Source organism: Musa acuminata, chromosome BXJ2-3, assembly GCF_036884655.1.
Source record: "Musa acuminata AAA Group cultivar baxijiao chromosome BXJ2-3, Cavendish_Baxijiao_AAA, whole genome shotgun sequence".
Lineage (NCBI taxonomy): Eukaryota > Viridiplantae > Streptophyta > Magnoliopsida > Zingiberales > Musaceae > Musa > Musa acuminata.
The window spans coordinates 7922501-7949138 of record NC_088340.1 but is presented as its reverse complement, the minus strand read 5'-3'; the positions used below and the strand labels follow the sequence as shown (position 1 = coordinate 7949138).

Sequence of the window (26638 nt, the reverse complement as noted above, 5' to 3'; positions counted from 1 at the left end):
AGTTAACGAATCTAAATCATAAATATAAGATATTAATATGAGCGGATAAAGTAAAATTGATTTTATAAAATAAAAATAAAAATATAATCGGTTTGACAAATCAAAATATAAACAAATTTGTACAAAATGTATAACTTACAAAAACTGATAATGTCAATATCATCATCACTAAAAACTAGCCTACTCAATAGATCTTCTATATTTTTATCTACGGAAAAGTTAATTTCTAAAGTATTTCTCAAACATGTAACAAAAAATTGTTAGCTTCAAAATCGATGACTTTCTCATAGTTGGACAACTCTAAAATCATAGCAATATCATTCGGGACTAAATTGGACACCACCTGTAAAAGTGGATCCTTTAATCCCAGCTTTTAAAATACTATATAAAGTAAATCGGCACATAGAACTATTAGGAATATACGCTATATGATAAAAAAGTATCCTCTTAAGAGCTCCAAAATTACACAACCTAGCAGAAATAACTATAATCTGCCCTCCACTCTTACTACTCGGTTTACAAATAATACTTAAAATGATCAATATAACAATAATTATTAACTATGTAGGGGTTTAGTAATAACTAAGGAAGTACGAGTGGTGAAAAAAGAGGTGACGCATGAGGGGGTGATGTAATAGACGGTGAAGGAGAAAGGGGTGATTCATGCTTCTTGGACTTTATACCTGAAAAAAAAAAATTAATTAGTTACACATAATTTAATAATAATTTATATAAATCTTTAAATTATGATATATATTACCTGTAGTAACTACTTCATTTACCTTATTTACCTGAATGAAGGATATTGTGATTCCTTATGCTGTGACTCGAGAAGGGGCACAGTTAGGTTCAATCCTGATTGTGTAAGGTCGTTCATAGTGTTACTTAAGAGGAAGGTTTCATGGAGAAGGGACGAAGAGTCGTGAACGCCATCTCTTAGGGTATTCTCCAGCGAATCCACGAGGGGCTTATGGTTTCGAGTTCCTACACAATAGGTCGATGTTGGAGATGAGAGTTTTGACTTAACCTATCTGAAACTTAAGTCAAATTTTGTGCATAGTGGATCCTATCCTTGACATTTATCTGGGGATGGTTTTTTATACCTTCCATATGGAGTCAACTCTCCCTGTGCTTCCTGGCGTCTACCGATATTTCTGGTGGGTGATTTATCTATTCTATATCCATTCTTCTGAAACCATACCTTGTGAAGTTGTATTCTTGTTGGCAAGCATCGTTTGATTTTGAGCGGTGCAGATTTGTAGTGCATTGTTTTGGAGATACAATGTGGCATCACTTTTGAGTCGGGCTATGTTACTTCTGTGTGTTATTTTGATTGGGGTGACACCACGTATGATATGAGATGGTTGCTAGTTGGGCGAAGTGGCACCACCTATGCTTCGAGGTGGCTGCTAGCTGGGCAATACCAAAATATCCTCTATCAAAGGGATCCATATAATGGTGTTATTATGTTTATATACAAATATAAATATTACAAATACGAGACATTATATCCAAAATTTAAGGGATAAAAAATAATAAAATTAATCGATATATCTTAAAACATATTAGAGAGTTCACGAGTTCACCACCTTTACATTCCAATCAAATAATATGTTTAACTAAATGAATTAAAATCAATTCTATTTGATAAGGATAACTTACAAGTTAGTTATCAATGAAGTGCAATGATCTAAGCATGCATCAATATAAAAAACAAGTCTATAATCCACATTAATCTATAATAGTATAACTTGAGCGTAACTCAAGTGTAAATAGAGGAATTATCCTCAAACTTATTCAAACTTTTTCAAAATTATGACAATATGATTATAACATGTTTACTATCATTTTTTTTCTAATTTTAAATTTATTAATTATCAAAATATGAGAATTTTATATTGAATAGTGTAACACAAGTGTAAATATGAGAATAATATCCAAAGCTATCTAAACTTCTCCAAAAGTTTTATAACATGATTCTAAAATGTTTAGTATTATTTTTTCTAATTTTTTTGATTTTAGGATCATTAATTATTAAAATAAAAAATATATATATTAAATTTATGATCGAGTATAATGTAAGTATAACCCGAGTGTAATTCTAGTAATTACACTCTAAACCTATCAAAACTTCCCTATAATAATTAGTATCAATTTTCATAATTTTTATTTTTAGATTATTTTAAAAAATATTTTTTCATAAATAATTTTATAGTTCAGATGGTACTACTACTTGGTCTAGAGTAGTAGTGCACTAGGTATAGGTGGCACCACTGCTTATCTGCTAAGACCATCAGGTAGAGGTCCAAAAATTTAAATAATCTACCAACCCTAAATTCAATTAATCTTTTACCCTAAAACACCTAAATACTTCAATATTATAGAATAATAGTGAGGTATTACATATAAAATTTTGGGGTGGGAGACACCAAAGGCTTACTAAAAACAAGAGAGGAGATGTCGAAGAGGAACTCACTGAAGGAAGGATTGGTGATATTGAAGAGAAGTTATTAAGCCTCTTAGCAAAGCACTAACAAAGCTAGAGAGAAAGGAGCAAAAGTCGATAAGGAGAGGATACACAATCAAAGGCGAGATGAGTTATCACCTATAATCAATGTTGACAAAGCCAAAAACGATCGGAGTACTATCATTGCCAATGAAGCTAGAGAAGGGAGAAATTGAGAGTAATCACTAGAGAGAATGAGTTCTTCGTCAGGGCTACTAACACTAGTGTTACACTTAATCGATGTAACCCATGAGTGTAGACTATTGAATCCTGAATTTTGATAATAAAACTAATTGATGAATTTATTGAACTAATATGCTTTTAAGATAAGTGATATAAGAAATATTTCAATTATAGACTTGTACCACTGAAGGATAAATTATTGAGTAGGAGAGTTAAATGTTATGTTAAAAAATTATCATATAAAAAATTAGGCTTCCTGCTAGAGGATTAGTTGTTGACGTGTTAAAAATTGGACTTCATACTAAAGGTTCAAGCATCGTGCCAAAGGGATTAGATATCATGCTAGAAGATTGGATGTCATGAAAAAGTTAACATGCCGATAAAATGAGCAATATATTGAAGGACGAAGTACCGAAAGATCGATCGACATGCCAAAATAGTGTATAATATGCTGAAAGCTTCATAAATGTGTCGGATGTGTGGTTGATTTGTTAAAGTCATGATCGAGATTATTATGGGTCAATTTGAGTTAGTATTGATTGAAATAATATCAACTTGTTAAGAAAGCTATTGGATTTAAAGTTAAGCTAAATTGGTCTCGTTAAAATGTAAAATCGGTAGCCTAAACTAAGATTGGGTGGTGGTACCATTAGGCCCAAGCAGTAGTACTGTTTGACAAACACTGTTTGTGCTTTATTAGTCTTTTTTATAGTGGTATCATCTATGTCCACTATAGTACCATATAGGTCGATGATAATATTACCATAATCTAGATTTATAGCATAGTTGTGGTGATAGTATCACCCAGTGCCAACGGTAATACCTCTCGTACCCTAAAATTTTAGGGATTTGAATATTTGGCTTCTTTTAGACCTATAAATATCCCACTCTGAGTTGGTTGATAAAACATCTGAGTTAGTGAAGTATTATAAACTCTCATTTTGAGTATAATTTAAGCCTCCTCCTCCTTTTGAATTTGATTATAATTTTAAGCTATATGAGGTGAGAGATCTTATATTAAAAAAGAATGAGGCGAGAGATCTTACGTAAAAAGAGAGTGTCATGATTATCTCCTTAACCTGAAAAAGGAGAAAGTTATAATAAAGATAATTTATCTTTATCCATTAGGAAGAAAATCAATATTAAAAATTTATGGTTTGAAGGGAAAGAAATCGGGAGTAGACCTATAGGTCGAAAAAATCAAACCATTATAAATTGGTTTGCCTTTATTTACTTATTTTTAACTTGTGACTTTAAGTTGATTTATCAAGTTTCTAAAATTTATCGATCAAGTTTTAAAATTAAATGCTATTGCATTAATTCAATGACCTTTTTTAACATTCTAATATAAACCATGTGTCTTATGTGAAAGATCCAACCCGTGATCGAACCCAGAACCAATATGACCTGAACTAAAATAATCAATTTGAATCAAATCGAGAATCCAATTAGGCCAAACCAACCTATGTGGTCCAGCTTCAATTAGATTGGTTCGAGTGTATTCATAAGTTTTCTAAAAATGGGCATCCCTAAACTAATTAAGGGAATATTTTCTCACCAAAGTATTACATCATTGACATTTTATAATTGACATTATAATTGACATTTTGTATGATATGAATAAAATTTTAGCATGGTGATAATTACATATCTTATAAAAATTAAGAAATGTATTATTTATATTATGGACATGTAACTACTATATATGACCACCCTAAAAAGTTGAATGAAATATCAAAATTCTCACAAGTATTTATTCTTTTTTCACAAGTGTAATGTTTGGTGTAAGGATGTCTTCGATGAGAGTGTATTGTGTGTTGTATGGATATACTCAACACCGTCAGCAATATGTATAAAGTGCTTAAATATTTACTGTAAATTTAGTAGAAAATTTGTTGTCTGCAAAGGAAGCATGCGTGCTTGAGAATTTCTTTGAGATCTGCTCGTATTTTTACCACAAGTTACTAGTCGAAGAACAGTGTGCTGGGGCCATGGAAACCTTCAATGCTCTTTGAATGACATGCAGCTGTAGCCTTTGAATCATTCACTCACCAATCCAGCTTCATCATCAATCCAGTCAATCATTTGCACGCACACTGTCGTGAAGATGGTCACACTCACTCAGAGACTCCTCTTTGTGCTAAGCTTCATCTCTTGCATGGCGATCTCCATGTCGATGCGCCACAACACTCCGATCCCTCCGACCACCGCCCGTCTCACCGACCGCTTCCCCCGCCTCGTCTTCGACGGTGCATTCTCAGATTTATTCGGTGGCCAAAACATAAAAAAAACCAGCAACGGATCACAAGTCAGTCTCATGCTCGACAAAACTTCAGGTTGCATCTTCCTGCAAGCTCTCAGTTCAGTCTTCTCATAGCGCTGCAAGAAGCTCAGGGTTTTGTGACTGTGGCTGCAGGATCTGGATTCAAGTCAAATGATGCGTATTACTATGGATTCTTCAGTGCTGCCATCAAACTGCCTATGGATTACTCTGCAGGAGTTGTAGTAGCATTCTATGTAAGTGATCTCTCTCTCTCTCTCTCTCTCTCTACCGTTTCCCAGTCTTTCTATTTGATGAAAGTTCAAAAAGCTAGAAAAGCTATTTCCGAGATTCTGCTGTATATGACATTTACTGGAGTGCACATTTTGTGTAGCATAACAGAGCTTATGATCTGATATGCCTATGAACATAGCTGAAATTATTAGGATCAGATTATATTAGAACAAGAATAAGAATTTGTTCTTATAGAATAACATGGTTGGATGGAGAAGTTGGAGAAGCTAAAAGATTTGCTTTATGTTTAGGTTCTCCAATTCTATAGCTAGCAACTTTGATCTACTAAATTGACTTGTCATCTGGAGCTTCAGAGGAAAAAGAAGAGAAGAGAAACAAAATATTATGTAGTCGAGTAGATGAATGCATTGTCTTCACAACCAAAGAATTCCCTGGGCAAAACAAAATGACCCATAGAATTGTGGGACAAGCTTCTGGAAACAAGAAGACATGGCTCAGTTATAGTACTGCCATGAGTAGCTGCTGGAGTTTAGGGGACAATTTTAGCTGTCAAAGATGAAGTCTTACCTAACATCCAGTTAATCTCTTCAGCCACCAAGCTATGCTGTCCAAGGATGGTGATTGCCAGCTTGGAAAGATTCCAACTTATCTATGAATAATTAGCTTCATCTGCAGCTTGTAATTGCTACGTTGCAATATTCCTTGTTGCATTGTAATTGTTACTGGCGTTTGTGGTGTCTCAAAGATGTCCAATTCAGAAGCCTACCCAAAAAACCATGATGAGATCGACTTCGAGCTTTTAGGCCATGAGAAGAGGAAGGAGTGGGCACTGCAGACCAATGTATATGGCGATGGAAGCACCGGGATCGGCCGTGAGGAGAAGTTCTTCCTCTGGTTCGACCCCACTGCAGATTTCCACGAGTATAGCCTCATCTGGAATCAGCATCACATAGTGTAAGCACTGCAGTTTCAGCTGACTGCACGATATTTAGCATTCACTGATGAGTTCATGCAACTCCATGTGCAGGTTTCTGGTGGACAATCTCCCAGTTAGAGAGGTGAACCACAGTGTGGCCATGGCCAGAGCTTATCCATCTAAGCCCATGTCGATCTACTCCACGATCTGGGATGGCTCACAGTGGGCTACTCATGGAGGGAAGAAGCCTGTCAACTACAAGTTTGGGCCATTTGTGGCATCATTCAAGAACTTCCTGGTTGCTGGCTGTGCATGGAATCAGACCAAAGCAGCTCCTTCTTGCACGAGGAGTGGCCAAAGTGGGCGCCTCGCTCTCGATCCGATCGAGGGGGATGAATTCGTGAAGCTGTCAGCAGAGCAGCAGAGGGGGATGGAGTGGGTGAGGAGCAAGTTCATGTTCTACTCCTACTGCAATGATCTCAGTAGGTTTCCAGTGTTACCACCTGAATGCAAAGAAGGAAAACAGTAACAGGCATTCATCAGTAGCTCAATTCATGAAATAAAGTTGCAGAGTTCATCTCTGACCATTGCAAGAACATGATCTATGTTGTTATGATCTCTGCATTTAACCTGATATAACATTCAAGTAAACCATGCAAGGACCCTTGGAAGGCAGTAACAGCTGCATTCAACTGCTGCAAGTTGTTGAATGGCTTGGTTCCATTTTCCCCCTTCTGTGCACAAGATCTTAGCAAATGTTTCGTGCAGTTCCAGTGAGCATTGTTTATTCAGAAAACTTGTAATACCCCTGATTAGTCTCACATCGAAAGTGGACAGGATTAAGATTGACTTATAAGGGTCTGATGAGTGTACTACTATCAACTTCAGCTTAAGCATTTTGACCAGTGGTTTAGATCAAACGAAGTTGATAGGCCAGTTAGCCCATCAAATCCAGGTCATAACAAAACTAGTAGTAAATTATCTGTCAATATCAACAAACATTGACGTATGATCTGTTTGCAAAAATATCCATAGCCAAAGTAAACCACACTAACCCCGAGGATTTATACTTGGAAGGAAACCCAACCCAAGTAAGGAGGTAAAAATTAGTTTCATTTCGTACCTTCCACACTAACTAGAAAGTCTATACAATTATAACAACTAAAGTATCATTTCTTTCCTTAAACCATCTCTTTCATGCCACAAATCTCTAAAATTAAAATAAATTCCCAATTTACTTTCAAATAATTTTAAAGTATTTTCTTTAAAAGGACAATAAAAAAAAGATATCAAATATGATATTACATAAACAACAAATATTAGAGATAGAAACGACCACACATGAGTAAAAATTTATTATGCAGTAGTTTTCTCCTTAAACACAAAACCCGAGAAGAAATAGTGAGAACAATATTTCATATTTTCATCGTTAAGCAATCAAGTGTTCTTCAATGCATTAAGACATTTCAGGTATATATTTAATATTTATTAACAGAGTTGATATTAATGTGAATATTGAGAGAGAGTATGCAAATTAAAATGATTATGAGCTATCTAACCATTATCTAATTGATGGGGTCCGTTAGTGTAAACAACTTTATGCCGTGGCCTCGGGATTGACGCGGCTCGGTTGGGGTCCGAATGACGGGGATCTTGCGCGGCGTCCCTCGAGATCTCCCGGTGGCCGATTACGGTGGTCCGGTCGGGACGTCGCGTCGGGAGGAAAGCTTTGCCGCAGCGCCAGGAAGAGGCGACCCCGTTCTTGCACCTGCACACAGGTCCGGTTGGAAGCTCGGCCCGACCCCTCCGACGATCAAGTTAGTGGATGTGGAGGGGATTTTGGATGAAGAAGTGCTCTCCCCCTATTCGTTTAGAACTCGGGGGTATTTATAAGTAAGTTTAGTGTTACCTGATGTGTTGAATCTCGGATTTTGATGATGAAACTAATTGATTGTGTTTAAATATTTAACTACATTTTGAGTGATACAAGTCTACTCGATCAGGATTAGACAATTAACGCAGGAGGAATTGACGTTGCGTCGGAGGAGATCACGTCAGGATATTGGATGGCAGAAGGCTTCGGGCGTCGGGCATCGGGCCAAGGAGAGCGAAATTGCGCCAAGGATATCGGGGTTGCGGAGGTCAACCGCCGATTGGGCAACAAGCCGCAAGAGAGGACGATGCACCGAAGAATCGGATGAAGCGCCAACCAATGACGTGCCGGGCAACAGAATGTCAATTTGCGTTATAATAATTGTCTAGATCGGAGTAGAGTGTTTGCTTGTGTGTGCAGGATTAACTACGATAACCAGAAAACACAAAGCGAGAATACCGGAGTCAAGTTCGATGGACGTTTAAGAGTCCGAAGAATCGTCGGAGATGCTGCCAGAACCAACCGAGAAGAAATCGGGAACCTGTCGAAATTTTCGGAAGTTCGCCGAAGAGATCGTCGGAGGTTCACGGAGATCACCGAGAAGGCTCGGCTACTCATTAAAGTCATCACAAGTTCGGGAGCTTGCTAGAAGCCCGTCAGCAGAAAGTTCGTCGGAAAGCTCGCCAGAACAAGACTCGACGTTCGCGGTTGAAAATTTGCTTAGGATGTGTTTTGGTTATGTAGTCCACTTGTAATTAGGATTAGGATTAAGAGATAATCCTATATCCTGGTTAGGGGCCAACTGGGCCCAAAGTCAGAGTTGGTTTAGGCTAAAAATTAAGCTAAACCAGCGAACTAGAGAGCCAAGATTGAAGCCCAACTAGTGGCTGAAAACACTGTAGTCGGGCTGAAAACACTGTAGGCGGTGGCACCGCCTAGCTGGGCGGTGGCACCGCCCAACACCCGAGAGCTGGGCGGTGACACCTCCTGGCTGGGCGGTGGCACCGCTTGGCTGGGCGGTGGCACCTCCAACAGCGGGAACCCAAAGAGAATTCAAATTTTGAAGCCCAAATTTGAATCCTCTTGAGGCCTATAAATACCCCTCAAATCTCAGCTGAGAGAACAACTTTTTGAGCAGCAAGTGTTTGAGAGAAAGGCATTAGAAAAGTCCTAGCTAATCTTGTTTTCATTTTGCTAGTGTTCACCTCCTTCATTCTTGCTAAAAATTTGTAAGAGAGTGAACCGCTTGTAAAGAGTTGTAAGAGGGGTATTTACCCTTCCCTTTCAAGAGATTTGCTAGTGGAAGGTGGGAGCCTCATCGAAGAGGGGCCTCGCAAGTGGATGTAGGTCATTTGACCGAACCACTCTAAATCGGCGTAATCTCTGGTTTGTATTTCATTATTGTCATTTACATTACTGCAAATCTTCTTACTGCTTTAGTTCCTTATTACCCTTGCTGCGCAACTTTAAGAATACGCTTTCAAGTTAAACTTTTCAAGTTCCGTTCTTATCGTACGAAAAATTTGTCGAAATCAACGTTTTAATCCGCTGCACTAATTCACCCCCCCCTCTTAGTGCCGCTTCGATCCTAACAATTGGTATCAGAGCCACGTTTTTCTACCTTGGTTTAACACCTAAATAGAAATGGCTCTTTACGGCTTTCAAGAGGGTCACTCTCTCATTTGTCCTCCCTTTTTCAATGGGACGGACTACACTTATTGGAAAACTCGAATGAGAGTTTTCTTACTTTCTTTGGATTTGAATTTATGGCACATAGTCGAAAATGGATTTGAAATGTCTTCTCTCCCAATGAATCATTGGAATGATTTGGAGAAGAAGATGTTTTCTCTAAATGCAAAGGCTATGAATGCCTTATATTGTGCACTTGACAAAAATGAATTTAATCGTGTTTCGATGTGTGACTCGGCTTTTGATATTTGGAGAACTCTAGAGGTCACTCATGAAGGCACTAGCCGAGTGAAAGAGTCCAAAATCAATATTTTTGTGCATTCTTACGAACTTTTCCGGATGAAACCAAGTGAGTCCATCGGAGACATGTACACCCGGTTCACGGATGTCATCAATGGACTCAAAGCTCTTGGTAAAAGTTTTTCTAATTTTGAACTAGTCACTAAAATCTTAAGATCTCTTCCAAAAAGTTGGGATCCAAAAGTTACGGCCATTCAAGAGGCCAAGGACCTCAAAACATTCCCTCTTGAAGAACTTATTGGGTCTCTAATGACCTACGAAATGAACAATGTGACAAAAAAGAAACTCGAGAACAACCTTCCAAATGATAGGAAGGATTTGGGACATAGAACACATGAATACCACTCGAGCATAAGCTCAAGTGATGGTGAACTTAAACTACAAATGAAACAAAAATTAAAAAGCAAAAAGAATGGAACTACTTGCTTTGAACGCAAGAAGAACAAAAGTTGGGATGAATTGAGCTCTTCCGAAGACGAGGAGAAAATCAAGAAAGGCGAGGTGACAAACTATGCCTCACCCTCTTACAACAATGAGGTAATCAAAATCCCACTAATTTATTTCGATATTACATAATACTTTCTTGAGTTATTTTTAATTTAGTTTAGGATTAATTTTCTTGAAAATTGCATGTGTTATGTTAATGCAGTAAAATGTTAGATATAAATCTAATGCTTATACACCTAGTAAGATTAATCTTATATATGTGATTGAGAAGCAAGAATTTGTATTTTGACGGTTTCCATATTGATTTTCAATGACGATGCATGACTTTTGAATGGAAGGCTTGATGATTTTTTTTTGAACTTTGTCTTTGGTTTTCAAACATGATGTATGGTTTTGACATATGAACAAAATTTGAGCATGCTAAGATAAAGTTAATCATATAAATTAAAACTAAAGAAGTTTTAGTTATCTATAAGAATCATTCAAAATTATGTTCAATAAAAATGCAAAATGATGGAATGAAAATATTAAATGTTTTAATACCATTTTATGCATGAGATTTTAAAAGTTATACATAATGATCTTGATGGTTGTTATGAAGAAATTTGTTTTTCGATCCTAAATGATTGATGATATATATATATTTTTTGGCACAAAAAGGACAAAGGCATACTTATATGAAACAACTAAATAGATAAAAGTATTTTTCTTGAAAATTCTTGGTTTGATGAATCTATTTTATCATCTTTTTATGAATATCTTGAAAATAATTTTGATTTGATGATTTGAATTTGAATGAGCTTTATCTTGATTTTTTGAGATTTATAACTTGAGATTTACTCTATAAAAATCAAGATCTTGTATCCTCAATGTTCCTTTTTAGCATCTATTATCCAAATGAATTATGATTGGTATCATTGCTATATTTCTTCTTATCGTGCACTAAAGAGAAAATTTTTCTAAATGAATCGTGATATTTCGGAACCACAATTCTTTTTATGATTCATAATGAATTGAGAAATTTTATATGCTTGAATTAATATCTTATTCTAAGATTGAATGAATTTTATTTATATCATGATCTCCTAAGATTTTTTCTTGATTATTTAAGAGGAGATTTTTCAAAACAAAACGTGTCTTCTATTATTATCTTTTCATGATATGATTTTCATGTAATTCCTTGTACTCATGAAATATTTATCTCATCACCCAATAACTCTTCTTGATATTCCTTATGTGATGAAACAAAATAATGCATGAAATTCAAATAAGAAGTTAATGATCATGCATGATAGGATGTAATGAATTTTGACATTTAGATACTATCATTTGAATAGCTATGATCATGTTGCCAAAATGATTTATCATGAATGCTTGAATATCATGTATGATATGCCGAAATTGATGATTGATTTATTTGTATCATGCATGAAAAATAAAAGATATAGTTTTGAAATTGTGCATGTTCGAATTTGAAAATATGATGATACATAATGATTAAATTGTGCAATGAAAATATTAAACATTTTGAAACCATGTTTTAGTGTCATGCATAATGATCATGCTTAATAAATTTCGAAATTATGGATGATGAATCTTTTACGATTTATGGATCGTTGATTTTTACCATAATGAAAGTACCTTATTGATTTTTGTTGTAATAAATCTTACTCTTTCGGTTTTAAACATGATAAATGTTTTTATTTGGTATAAATGAAACAAAATCATATGTTTTGAAATAATCGAAAAGAGGATAACATTCTTGAAAATTATTTTGCTCAATCTTATTGATTTTGATGAATCCATTTGTATCATCTTTGTGAATCTCTTGGATTTTGATAATGATTTTGATGATTTAAATTTGAATAATTTTTTTATTGAAATCATGATCTTGATCTCTTGAAATTCATAACATGAAATCCTTTATGAATCAACATTTTCTTTTCTATTTAAAAGGAGATTTGTCGAAATGTTTCATAGTCTTTTAGTATTCATAATCTTGACAATTATGTTTTGAAACTTTATGTAAACTAAGAATGTTCATCATGATTCTCTCTTTGAATATTTAAAGAGGAGAATTTTCTAGATGGTTCATGATTTTGATGATTGAATATTTGATATGCATGAATTGAGATCTTGCTCTCCTACCACTCTTTTTGCTATTCACCAAAAGGAAGACTAATTCTAATAAACCATGATATGCTATATGAATTTTATTGTATTCATGAAGTAAGATCTCATCACTAATTTTTGTTTATATTCCTTCATGTGATGATATGAATGTATGAAACACTTATGATATGATTTTTTATACAATTCTATGTATTCGTGAAATATTAATCTCATCACCCAATTAATTCCTCTTGATACTCCTAATGTGATGAAGTGAAATTATGCATGAAATACAAATGGGGATAAGTTTTTGGTAGGATATAATTTGACAAATTGATACCATCATGATATGAAACATTTATGATTTGCAATGATATATGCAATACTTGTGCTTTCTAATTATGATGTGATGTATTACATATGATGTAAATCATGATTTAAAATACTATGAGTTGTCGCTAAAATGATGTATTATAAATATTGATTTAATGTTTTGTATCATGAATACTCTAAATGATGAATATTTGGTATCATGATCAAAATGTTGACAAATAGTTAAAAATTTTAGTATCATGTATGATATCCTTATAATGTTGATCGATTTATTCAATATCATGCATGAATGAATATATGGTTTTTGAAAATGTGCATATTCTAATTTGAAAATATGATGATGCACAATTAAGATTGATACTTACCTTTGTCATAATTGATGTAATGGGTCTTCCCTTCTTTTTGACAATGATAAAGGGGGAGATAGCTTGCTTGCACAAGTCAAGAAGATGCAAAAACTTGATTGCTTGCTTGCCTATCTTAAGTAGCAAAGATTGCTAACTTGCTTATTTCAAGAAGCAAAAGTTGTCTTCTTGAACATCATTATCTTGCCCATCTCAAGAAGCAAGACTTGCAACCTGCACATTGCAATAGGAAGTAAGAATCGATAGCTTACACACTTCAACAAGAAAGCTATCTTGTATTTGCTTTTGAAATTTTTACTAGCTTGTATGTTACAAAACTTGCTCACTTTTTCAAATACTTTGCTAGCTTGCACTTTGTAAAGGAAGCAAAAATAACACTTCTCAAAAGAGAAGAAAAACTTACTGTCTTGAACATCTTTAATATGCTAGCTAGCATGATGTACAATTTGCTATTTTGAATATTACAAAGAAATACTATCATGCACGTTGCAAAGAAAAGCAAAGTGCAATCTTGCACAAGAAGCAAGTGTTGAATTGCCATGATTGAACTTAAGAATCTTGCTATACTTTTGTGCTTATATGTTGTGATGAAAATCTAGCTTTATGTTGCAAAAACTTGCATATCTTTTAAAATAGCTAGAGCTACTTCTCCTTTTTGTTGATGACATAGGGGGAGAAGTATATTGATGACTTCATGCATTGAATTAAATATTTTATATATTTGCATGATAGTTTAAATGTTTTTCATAACATGTGATGAATGTTACTTGGATTTGGGATAATCCAAGTGTTTTATCAATGGCATATTGATAGGGGGAGTTTAGTTAAACTCCGGGGAGTTAAGGTTAACTCCGTTAGTCATCAATTAGTTGTCATCATCAAAAAGGGGGAGATTGTTGAATCTCGGATTTTGATGATGAAACTAATTGATTGTGTTTAAATGTTTAACTACATTTTGAGTGATACAGGTCTACTCGATCAGGATTAGACAATTAACGCAGGAGGAATTGACGTTGCGTCGGAGGAGATCACGTCAGGATATTGGATGGCAGAAGGCTTCGGGCGTCGGGCATCGGGCCAAGGAGAGCGAAATTGCGCCAAGGATATCGGGGTTGCGGAGGTCAACCGCCGATTGGGCAACAAGCCGCAAGAGAGGACGATGCACTGAAGAATCGGATGAAGCGCCAACCAATGACGTGCCGGGCAACAGAATGTCAATTTGCGTTATAATAATTGTCTAGATCGGAGTAGAGTGTTTGCTTGTGTGTGCAGGATTAACTACGATAACCAGAAAACACAAAGCGAGAATACCGGAGTCAAGTTCGATGGACGTTTAAGAGTCCGAAGAATCGTCGGAGATGCTGCCAAAACCAACCGAGAAGAAATCGGGAACCTGTCGGAATTTTCGGAAGTTCGCCGAAGAGATCGTCGGAGGTTCACGGAGATCACCGAGAAGGCTCGGCTACTCATTAAAGTCATCACAAGTTCGGGAGCTTGCTAGAAGCCCGTCAGCAGAAAGTTCGTCGGAAAGCTCGCCAGAACAAGACTCGACGTTCGCGGTTGAAAATTTGCTTAGGATGTGTTTTGGTTATGTAGTCCACTTGTAATTAGGATTAGGATTAAGAGATAATCCTATATCCTGGTTAGGGGCCAACTGGGCCCAAAGTCAGAGTTGGTTTAGGCTAAAAATTAAGCTAAACCAGCGAACTAGAGAGCCAAGATTGAAGCCCAACTAGTGGCTGAAAACACTGTAGTCGGGCTGAAAACACTGTAGGCGGTGGCACCGCCTAGCTGGGCGGTGGCACCGCCCAACACCCGAGAGCTGGGCGGTGACACCTCCTGGCTGGGCGGTGGCACCGCTTGGCTGGGCGGTGGCACCTCCAACAGCGGGAACCCAAAGAGAATTCAAATTTTGAAGCCCAAATTTGAATCCTCTTGAGGCCTATAAATACCCCTCAAATCTCAGCTGAGAGAACAACTTTTTGAGCAGCAAGTGTTTGAGAGAAAGGCATTAGAAAAGTCCTAGCTAATCTTGTTTTCATTTTGCTAGTGTTCACCTCCTTCATTCTTGCCAAAAATTTGTAAGAGAGTGAACCGCTTGTAAAGAGTTGTAAGAGGGGTATTTACCCTTCCCTTTCAAGAGATTTGCTAGTGGAAGGTGGGAGCCTCATCGAAGAGGGGCCTCGCAAGTGGATGTAGGTCATTTGACCGAACCACTCTAAATCGGCGTAATCTCTGGTTTGTATTTCATTATTGTCATTTACATTACTGCAAATCTTCTTACTGCTTTAGTTCCTTATTACCTTTGCTGCGCAACTTTAAGAATACGCTTTCAAGTTAAACTTTTCAAGTTTCGTTCTTATCATACGAAAAATTTGTCGAAATCAACGTTTTAATCCACTGCACTGATTCACCCCCCCCTCTTAGTGCTGCTTCGATCCTAACATGATGTGCCTGCTCGCAGGAGCAGGATCGTACCTCTGATGGCGTCTGACATTGTCGTTGGCATTGCGTGGAGAACCGAACTGCCGCAGGGCATGGGCGAGCCTCGGTCGTCGTTCTTCTTTGCCTCGGCCAAGCGTGTTGGGTTAGACAACGATAAAGTCATTGTCTGAGAGCGGGTGATGTCAGCGCACATCGCGTCGGCATTATTGTCCTCTTTTAGGCAGAGTATCGTTCAGGCATGACTGACGTCGTGGCACGTCATGTCGCCATTATTACCCTCATCAAGGGTCCATCTTCCTCCTAAACATCTCAAGTATAGTAGAAAAAAAAAAAAGAACTTTAGAAAGATCCCCATGATAAAAAAATAACTTCATTTTTATAACACAGTTGATATTAGTATGAATATTAAGAGAGAGTGTGCAAATTAAAATAATTATGAGCTGATTAGATATAATTTTGAATTATCATGTATTTTGACATAAATATGAAACATAGAGAAATCATTAGATTTAAGCTTTTGGTGCATCATCATCATTCCCACATCACGGAGTACACGTGTCACTTGCCACCGATCCAGTCGCCCATTGGCTTCTAGGTCCGGCCGGATCGATTTCGTCGACCGGTGGACCGGCTACTCTCTCGCATCCGGGAGGGTGAAACCGGTCCGGTTCATGGCGTTCAGTTCTCGGAGACCGTTTACGGAAGAAGAAGGAAAATAAGGTAACCTCGCAGAATAAAATTGCTCGCTCACTCAGATCTAACCCTTCCCCTCCTCTATCATTCTCTCTCTCTTCTTGGATCACTGGAGTCAAGATTCCGTCACTCAGATCTCGATCTTTGCCTGCCCTGCTTCGCCCTCTCGGGGATCTAGCTTCTCTTGCGTGTTCCGGAGCCGAAGGTTGAGTCCCGGAAGCCCTCGCCTCGGCCATAGCCATGAACCCCTTCTCCTCGGGGACGCGGTTGAGGTGAGCTGCAACCTTTTCCCCCTTTACCGTAGATCAGACCCTTAATTATTTCGTCGGCGCCCTTGTCCTTACATCTGCTTCGTCCCCAATGAGACGCTAATTTGCTCGGATTAGCTCGGTTTCGTTCTATTAGCAAGAAGAGTCTGGCAGGGCTGCCTGTTGATCAGATTCGCATTTTCTGTCGTTCTTGCCTTCTTGGTGGAAAAATCTTGCGATCTTGGTCGTAATAAGTTGGTGAACGTTTTGCTTTGGGGTTCTTGGTTGTGATCGTTAATTTGTGGGTCCAGAATTTTCATTGTCGTATTTGAAGGTTGGCAATGGTCGATCACACTAGGTGAAATGTGATTGAATGTTGTGGGATCGATAAGAACTTGTTCTTTATATCACAGAATTCAAGAACACACATTCTAGTTATCACCATCATCTTGGTTCCTGGTTTGTGACACAAGATTAACATATACAACAAATTTTGTTGTCATTATCATTCCATAAATTATATTAAAAAGCACTGGTACATATATTTTAGGTCTGATCAGTCGTCGATTCCTGTCACATTATTAAAGTAACCACTGGAGCACAAAAGACATCTTTAAGTCTGAGGCAAAATTTAAGAATTGGTACTGGAGTTCAATGCTACGTTAAACGTAGGGCTCATGCTGTAACTATTAATTCCATTTGGTAGTTTGACTTGTCTATGGCATGAATTTCATCAAGGTTACTAGAGGAATAAACCTTCAAATTTCTTATCAATTTTGTCAGAATTCAAGACAATGAAAATGACAATAAATTTTGCCTTTCAGGGTTTTTTAAAAATGAATATTTTATGTTGCATATAATGTTATATACCCTTTAGCATTCAACAATACTAAAAGAAAATTGAAAAAAAAAGATGCATCGGTTAGGACATAACAGAATTGACAAGACAAGGGTGTGAACCTGGTGGAAGATGAAGCACTAGTTATGGTGAAGACATGATTGATGTTACATTTCTTAGTGCTATTGTAAAGCCTGATAAAGTTGATCACTGGCATCATGTGTAAAATACCTGAAAGCAAACAAGAAAGAGATATCTTGTTAAAGAAAAAAGAGGGGTTATTTTGATATGGTTGTCTCTATTTTGTGATTCTTAATTCAATTATCTAAGGGGATCCATGTTAAGATGTTTCTACTGCATGAGCTTACATGTGGGACTGTTCTTTATAAGTTGGCCTTGATGTTCTTATTCATGAGTGAATTATCATAAGCGGTCTAAGGATTAGCTTGATGATGGAATGAAGGGACATTAAATACAACTTCTAATCTTAAAACTATGATGCCTAATTTAATATCTTGATATTCATATTAGTGGTTAGGATATAGAAAGATGTAGGGTATAAGAGTCCCTTCAATTAAAAACTATGTAGTACCAAATAGGACTCCCTATCAATTAAAAATCTATATAGTATTAAATAGATATGCTACAAATACAAATCATTCTTTGTAACGATAAAAAATGAAGCATCATATGCATCACAACATGTATTGCCCTTTTCTTTTCCCCCACTTTGATAAGCATGCTGCTGAATCCCAACAAATAACAATTAATTTGTAGCAGCAATGACAAAGGAAAACTTAAATTTAATCTCTCTTAGAGAACATGTAGCTTCTAAGGACAAGCCTAAATGCAATCATTTATGATAATCAGCCTAAAACAAATTTAGCTACTCATCTAGTAAACACCAGTATCAATATGATTATTTTCAGATTTTGACAATATTTGCCTAGTTTACTCTGATAACTCCTTGGTTTCGTAATTAACTCTGTACTTTCTCTTCTTTGTGAGCATTGTCAGATTTTGTTTAATAAATGTGCCATTTACCATTTTCATGTACAGTTTCTGTATTCATATTGTTAGAGGAAATCCATCTTAAGATTGTTTGCAGATATATCTGCAAAATTTCTTGTCTGGTTCATGCAATAAAGTGGTTCTTATGTTGCCTGCATAAATATAACTTCCTTTACTATACAAGATACAGAAACTGCTAGATATGAAGCATAGACAAGGACATGGGGCATGTATATGACAATATGCTGATATGCCAATATGACAAATATTTGAAAACTATGACACAGTACGACCTGGAAACATCACTCAGTAGCTATCATTTATATATGTATATGTATTTCTTTAGTTAGATGTTTTGTGTAGTATACAATTTGGATAATCTACAATCATTGAATTTGTATATTATATCAAGTTATCAACAAAGGTCTGCAATTTCGGTTAGCGGACCTGTGTTGGTCCGTGGCTAGATTGGTATGGTTCTGGCCCGTTCCGACATTCTGTGTGTCAGTATGCCAGAATGTACTATGATCCATTTAGGAGGGGGGAGGAAGATGAGGAGGAAGAGGAAGAAGTAAGATGACGAGGAAGAGGAAGAAAGAAGGAAAAAGAGGAGGTAATGGGAGAAGGAAGAAGGGGAGGCAGTGGAAGAGGAAGAGGAGGAGAGGTGGAGGAGGAGGTGGGTGGCAGGCAGCAAGTGGCGATGTGGGCCACCGGCATCCATGCGAGCAGTGGGGGTGGCATCCATGTGAACAGTGGCCCTGTGGTCCTCCTCATAGGTGCGAGGAATAAGGTGCTGGAACCCTAGGGTATATATAATATGGACCACCGGTTTGGCCTGATCCATGTACTGATCGGTGGTTGGACCAGTAAAAACGGGCTGAACTGTACCGAACTGGTCAGTTTAGTATACCTTGATATCAACCATTATAAAAACCATTTACCATATGCCGAAAGTTAAATCCCCAAAAAATCTTTATGTTGCCTACATGTAATTTTTTAGAAGTTTTAGGTGGATGATTTAAGCATCTTGTGTATGCATTGCATCAACTGTAGGTATTTCGAATTCTAATATGTTTCGAAGTATCTAAGATATGTCTGAGAGTATCCAGCAAGTGTGTGTGACCAAGACGGACATGACATGAGACACGGACATTGCAAATGTTTTTAAATGGCTGTGCTTCTAAATCTTTTTTATTTCCTTTAGTAATTGAGCTTAGTTGAGTAGATTGAGATGGGATTTTGGCTCTGTATCATGAGTTTTTCCTCTTCTTTTTTCAGTTAACTTTGGATAAGTCAGCATGTTATTACTAAACTTTGATTTCAGGGATATGATTCGGGCCATACGTGCCTGCAAAACTGCTGCAGAAGAACGTGCTGTTGTGAGAAAAGAATGTGCAGCTATACGTTCTGCTATTAGTGAAAATGATCAAGATTATAGACATCGTAACATCGCAAAACTCATGTTCATTCACATGCTTGGTTATCCAACTCATTTTGGTCAAATGGAATGTCTCAAACTGATAGCTTCAGCTGGGTTCCCTGAGAAACGAATTGGTTATCTGGGCCTTATGCTTCTTCTTGATGAGAGACAGGAAGTTCTTATGCTGGTTACAAATTCCTTGAAACAGTATGCAATAACTTGATCTTCCTAATTTTTTGAAAATTTTAATATCTCTGTCCTGACTACATTGTCATCTAAACATATACTCTTGTTATAACTTTGGATATCCTCTATATGTGCAGAGATCTCAATCATACAAACCAGTATATTGTGGGTCTAGCACTTTGTGCTTTGGGAAATATATGTTCTGCAGAAATGGCAAGCGATCTAGCAACAGAAGTAGAAAGATTACTACTAACTAAAGACCCAAATATTAAAAAGAAGGTTTTTTTTTTGTCTTTTGAAGAGTTTCTCTCGAATTACATAACTTCTTGATGTGACTTTATGTTATTTTAATATCTAAGTTTCGTGAGCTAGAAGGTTTGAAATTGTTATTTTCCTCTTGGTTTATTCTTTCTGGTTTTCAATATAAAATCTGTACCTCCGTGAAATGTGTTTCTCATATTTTTAATGTTTGCATGGCTGCTTGCATGCTGTTCATATACTAATACCTTTTAGGTTGTATAGAAAGCAATTGAACCTGTAGGTGAATGCCCTAGAGAGTGAGATTGGTAATTTACTTGTTTTCTAATTTCAGTTCATCCTTATTAGATAGAACAACAAAAAATAATCAGTCAAAATATTCTCTCGAAGAAGTCCTGGTCAGTTAAAGCATATCCAGTTATCAACTTTTGTGCTTTTGAATTTACATGGAATAAAGAGCCCTCTTATCTACAAAATAGGTAGCCAAATGGAGCTTCCTCCTTTTCTTTAGATATCATCTCCAGAAAGTTGGGACATTCAAAAATAAAAAAGCTAATATCCAAATCCTTGAGTTTTGATTAGTTGTTGCAGGTTTAGTTTTTAAATGTTTTATATATCACTGCCTAGATTTTAAAAAGATGGGAAGAAGGTTATGTGCAGCTAGAATATTTTGTTTCAGTTACATATTCAGTTTTAAATGGAAACTTTGTATTTATCAAGGTATATAGTTTTGAATGATATCGGGCGGTACATACCGGTCCGATAGTAAACCGGTACGTAGACTGCTCACTACTGGACGGTATTTTATATATATATATATATATATATATATATATATATATATATATATATATGATGTCACCTCATTTTTCTACGATGTCGCCCCGCCACCTGGGGAGAAGAGAGGCAATGTCGTCGAATTTTTTTTTTACTTATATATATACCGAACGGTATACCGAGTGGATACCGTATCGTACTGAGAGAATGTCGAAACTTCGGTACGGTATGATATTTCAATCCTTGGTATTTATGACTAATTCTTTTAGCAAACAAAATCAAGAGCTTGTCAGAATTTGGCTAGATTTGGAATATTTTTGTTATGACTTGAGTTAGTTTAACAAGTCCAAACCTTTGATCCAAAATACTTAAGTTTATATTAATGACATTAGACTCAATCTGTCCCTATAATTTAATTCAATTGTGTTCTCACATCTGATGTAAGATTAAATTTAATTGTCACTATCTCCTTTGCATATCCAAGTCAGTGGTTGCTCTATATGTTGTGATGGACCTCTAACGTCATCTAACCTCATCCACCATATGATCTTGATTGGACCCATCATCATGAATCTGAGTCACTGGTCCAAAATACTTAAGTCTGGTTAATGAGAACAGACTCATTCTTGCCCTACAACTCAATTCAATTATTCTCTTACTATCTTACATTCTATGCATGACTAAACTTAGGTGTCATAATTCTTCTTGAAGAAAGATTAGAATTTGGTTGTTCACAATGCACGATAATATCTGTTAAGCATCCATCAATGAATGATGTAGAGGTAGGAGGGAGGAGGGAGTTGGAGAAAGAGAGAGTTATAGTCTCCGAAGAAGAAGTTGATGTTGTCGCCGAAGGAAGTCATTGTTGTTGTGACTGGGGGAAGACATCACCGCTGTTGCTAGAGGAAGACATCGCTAATGCCGTTGGACGAAGACGTCATTGCTGCTGTTGGAGGAAGATGTCATTGTTGTCGTTGTTCATCGATGGTAGGAAGTCCATCGCTGTGCAGAAACATTGGGGAAAGACTTAAATCTGCGTTTAGGGCACAGCTTGTGTGGGGGCATTCGAGGTGTTCGAGCATGAGATTACCTGGTTCAATTGAACTAGAGAGTGATTGGTTTTGAGTTTTGGTTCGAGTCAGGCTCGACCTAGCATGGGTTGAACCAGGTGGGCGCTTGGCCTGCCTAACGCTTCACCTTGGCCGCGCTTGATTGAAGTTGCCCGCCTAGCCCAATAGGTGGGTGCTTGGGCTACGCTTCGCCTTGGCACATTGGCAAGTGCGCAAGCCTGGTGACTTCAATAGGAAGGATTACTGTACACATCTGTACACCTGCAAGTAAGAGTAAGAGGATGATTTCAAGATCTGAACATGTTTACTAAGGTTGCAAAAGAATAACCTCGCCATATTGTCAAGGATCATCCTCTAAATGTGAATATCAACCCTTATATTCTTATTACATTATATGGTGATTTTGGCTTAAAGCATGTGATCAACGAAAGCAGGATGTATCTCCATCATACACATTTTGTTTTTGCATCAATTTTGTTATGTGGTTTAGCTTTCTCTTTTCCCTTTTGCTGTTAAGTAAATGAGTTCATTTTTCTTGTATCTGATTTTTCTCTGTTTCCTGTAGTTATGAATAGTCTCATCTATTTTCTTTGTAGTTGGATGTGTGTGAGATGTGTTTAGACTTTAGTTTGAATTCATATGGTTTTGATCAATGCAACAATCTTCTTTTATTTTTTCCTTTTCAAAAACATTATTCATTCTTGAACTGAATGTGGTTTCTGGTTTTCTAGGCTGCCTTATGCTCGATCAGGATTATTAGAAAAGTTCCAGACTTGGCAGAAAACTTTTTAAGTCCTGCAGCTTCGTTGTTGAAGGAAAAGCACCATGGAGTTTTAATAGCTGGAATTCAGCTTTGTACAGATCTATGTAAAGTCAGTGCAGATGCCAACAAGCATCTGCGAAAGGTACCATGCTAATACCATTCATTATCCGGTAGATGTTTTGCTTTGTCTGTGATTTTAATACATCTGTATCTGATCCTCTTTTTCTGGTTCTTATTCTTCATTTTACAACATTCTTGTAGTCAATCATTGTATCTAATATTTTGAAATTTCTAAAGCTAATACTGGTCAATAGAATATACTTGATAATGTAGTTAGGTTGGGGATTGCGTTGATTCAGTAACATGTTTTAAGTTTGACAGCATGGTGGTTGTGAGAAATGTGCCAGTACAACTTCTGTTGGGCCTTGTTCCAAGTTAGTGTGGCAGGGAGCTTCTGCTGCTGGCATGGACTGTCAATTAAATTCATATTTGGTGCTTCATATATGCAGTCCTTTTTTTCAAAGCTAAGAAAAACATAACGTGAGATACTGATGGAAATTGCAAATGGGATATTTTCTTTTGTCTAACTACCTTGAGCTTCATGGAAGTCCTACATAGCTCCTCTTTTATATTCTTATAGGCTTGGGTTTGATTTGGAAACTCTTCGTACAATTATTTTCACTATGGTTGTATGCTACAGACAGATTAGGTAGATTAAAAATTTAAAATAAAACTGATCATATGGTAAACACAGACTCGTAATTTAAAAAAGACCTAAATGTAAGATTTCTAAGTACCATTGTACATAAAATATTACTCAAGAACCTAACAATAAAAGATCATGATAACCAAAAAAAAAAAAAACCGCAAGAAATCTAAGAAAACAGTGGATCCATCTTTTTTGCAGTCTAAATTTAATTTCAAAAATTGGTGAATTTGTAAACGGTTCTAGGCAGAAGCTGCCTTTTTTCTTCATGATCTCCACTCAAGATTAAGGATAGGCCCCACTTCTGTTTTCCAACGCAACAGATTTAATCATATTTTTATGGGTGCAAGGTTGTGAGAAGTTATGGCAACAATTGGCAACATGTGTAATCTTCATTATGCACCTTATTGACATGAATAACATGCATTCTATGTCATCATCTGTTCTATCATCCATCTACTTTGGTATTGCATGAAGCTTGGCGTTTATCTAATTAATTTAAAAATTCCAAAAGTCAAGTTTCAATAGTATGTGGCCAACTATTAGGATTTTGTTCATAATCCAGTTTCAGAACCTAAGTTGATATATGTTACTAGATCTAAAAAAATTCAAGGAGATAGTGTCTCATATTTGGCTTTCTGTGCTCAAGTTCTTGTTTATGACATTGTACCATGCTTTAGCAATATGTCTTTACAAGATACTGTAGATCATGTGAGTTTCAGTTTTTGATATTCGGCAGATGTCGAGTAGTTTAACACTCTTTTTCAATAATTCATCTGAAAGTTGTGGTGTTTCTTTTGCCAAGATTTGCATCATGCTATATACTTATCTTGGTTGATATGTTTTTTGGATTCAGCATATGACTGTTAGGCTTGTAGTTGCTTAATGCAGTGCATACCATAAATTAGTTTCCATCTTAATTATAGAACTGCACAGAGGGATTGATTCGGATATTGAAGGATGTCTCAAATAGTTCGTATGCACCTGAGTATGACATTGCTGGGATTACAGATCCTTTCTTACACATCCGAGTGCTTAGGCTGATGCGAATGTTGGGCCAGGGAGATGCAGATACCAGTGAATATATGAATGATATTCTTGCTCAGGTCAGTTTTTCTTATTCTATCGACTTGCTTTAAAATTTTGAAGAATCTTGCTTTGCTATAGTTTCTGAGAAACTGATAACCCAACCTTTTTGCTTTAAGGGATATATGTTTGTATACATACAATACCTTGTATAGGGAACCTGCTAGGGATATAAAACAAGACATATATGCATATCCAAGTATGTTATATCCGAATTTATGTCCAAATTTCTAAGTATGATTTTATAAAGATCTGTACATGCACAACACATTTGTACATACAAATCCATATTCATATATATGAATGTGTGTTCGAAAAGTTTATTTCTCAGAGTGTAAGAATATTAGCAAAGGATATAACAGAAGTCTTGCTCAGCCATGTAGATATCAAAAACCTTCTTCCCTTTGTGTTGTTCTTATGTTTCCCCGAAAAATAAGGTTTCCATAATTATAGATATGGAAAACTAAGAGATCTTTTGTAAAACTTGACACTATGTCCACTGATCCAGGTCATACTGAAATATATTACATTTAATTAATTCCAAGCATCCTTTGATTGATACTGGGAAATGGAAAATAATATTTATGGTTAGCATTTAAGTTATATTCTGAATCTATAATTCTTGGATCACAATAATTTTTTTTCTATATGCAGTTTTTTAATTTTAAATTATTTTTCTGATAACTAATGGAAAATATATCTGTTTTGCTGGTTAGATTTTGTCGTAAACTTTAGTCGCTTCTGGATTTCTATATTAGCACTTGCTGTATCATCCTTTTCATGTCTTCTTTTCAAACTCAAATCCAGTTAGGCAAAATTCAAAGGTATATCTGGGATCTGGCTGAAGCTTATAAACAAAGACACTGGGAATAGTTTCATAATTTTATATGTTACAACAGTAATAAAAAGATCAAAAGACGTTTGACAAAGCTTATGAAAATACAAGTAGCATGTGAAGAGGAAACCTCTTTCTTTCTCCTTGAATTTGTACAAATTTATCATTATCATCAAGTCCAGTTAACATATGTGCATTTAAATAAAGCCTGAAAGTTGGTATTTGTATAGGTATCTAGTAAATATGTAGTTGTGCAGAAATCAATGCACGAGAGATATGATCTCCTTTCGCCAGTGGACTTTTGTTTCTCGTCTAGAATGATTCCTTATGGAATCTGTAATCCATAATGCAATAATTTGTAGTCTTCAAATGTTTTTCTTTTCTTTCGTTTTACCATAAACACTTAAATTACTTTTTCATAAGTGGCTTGTTTTAAAGTAGCAACTTCCAGAGTTATCCATTCTATTATTATGCATGTAGTCTAGTAATCTAAATGGTTGACGGTGATTGTATTTACCTTGATAATAAATGGAAGATATACAAAAAGTATTTGCAAAGATTTTGGATTTCTAATGTGAATATCTTGTTATTAGTATTTATTGATGTTGAACAAAATTCATCTGTTAAAGGGGTAAAGTCAAGCCTTTATTTTCTGTGGTCTGGAGCATGCGAATTAAGAACCTGAAGGGCATAAGGACAACTATTGGTTTAACTTATATTGCATTTATTAATGCATTTTTATAAGACCTTTTACTCATTGTAATCCATAACATCAGTTCATCTTGTAAGCATTTTACTTGTTTCAATCCATACTTTTAATTGTCTGAAAGGCATTGTTTGTTAAGTTTTTGATTGAACCATGAATCCATGATCAGGGGTGGTTACTTGTGCTATCAAGCGCTATGTATTGTCAAAACTGTACCTGATTTTTATGTGCTGAATTCTTTTAATAGATTGCTTCAAAAACTGAATCAAACAAAAATGCTGGGAATGCTATTCTATATGAATGTGTTGAAACTATTATGGGTATAGAAGCGACCAGTGGTCTGCGTGTTCTTGCAAT

General features: G+C 36.1%; 2 protein-coding genes across 3 annotated transcripts in view; both read left to right on the top strand.

The window, feature by feature from the left end:
• The first annotated feature begins 4753 nt into the window (after positions 1–4753).
• Positions 4754–6789, top strand: LOC135606447 (probable xyloglucan endotransglucosylase/hydrolase protein 33). The gene is made up of 4 exons (XM_065097478.1): positions 4754–5025; positions 5106–5206; positions 5950–6158; positions 6232–6789. The coding sequence occupies exons 1-4, from the start codon at positions 4797–4799 to the stop codon at positions 6647–6649; spliced, it is 957 nt and encodes a 318-aa protein (XP_064953550.1). The 5' UTR covers positions 4754–4796; the 3' UTR covers positions 6650–6789.
• A 9626-nt stretch (positions 6790–16415) lies between these two features.
• The window catches only part of LOC103977838 (AP-1 complex subunit gamma-2), a 25218-nt gene continuing 14995 nt past the window's right edge, over positions 16416–26638 (top strand). The window contains exons 1-6 of one of the 2 annotated variants that reach the window (XM_065098820.1): positions 16416–16649; positions 19799–20101; positions 20218–20359; positions 22917–23090; positions 24581–24760; positions 26529–26638. The exon at positions 26529–26638 is cut by the window's right edge and continues 45 nt beyond it. In XM_065098820.1, coding sequence (XP_064954892.1) covers positions 16618–16649; positions 19799–20101; positions 20218–20359; positions 22917–23090; positions 24581–24760; positions 26529–26638 — 941 coding nt within the window. In that variant the 5' untranslated portion in view covers positions 16416–16617. The remainder of the gene's footprint in view (positions 16650–19798; positions 20102–20217; positions 20360–22916; positions 23091–24580; positions 24761–26528) is intronic. The other variant, XM_009393471.3, reaches the window with a different exon arrangement.

Coding starts and splice junctions, on each gene's coding strand:
- LOC135606447 (XM_065097478.1), top strand. CDS start 4,797: ATGGTCACACTCACTCAGAGACTCCTCTTTGTGCTAAGCTTCATCTCT. Junction 5,207..5,949: donor GAGTTGTAGTAGCATTCTAT/GTAAGTGATCTC, acceptor GGTGTCTCAAAG/ATGTCCAATTCAGAAGCCTA. Junction 6,159..6,231: donor TGGAATCAGCATCACATAGT/GTAAGCACTGCA, acceptor CTCCATGTGCAG/GTTTCTGGTGGACAATCTCC.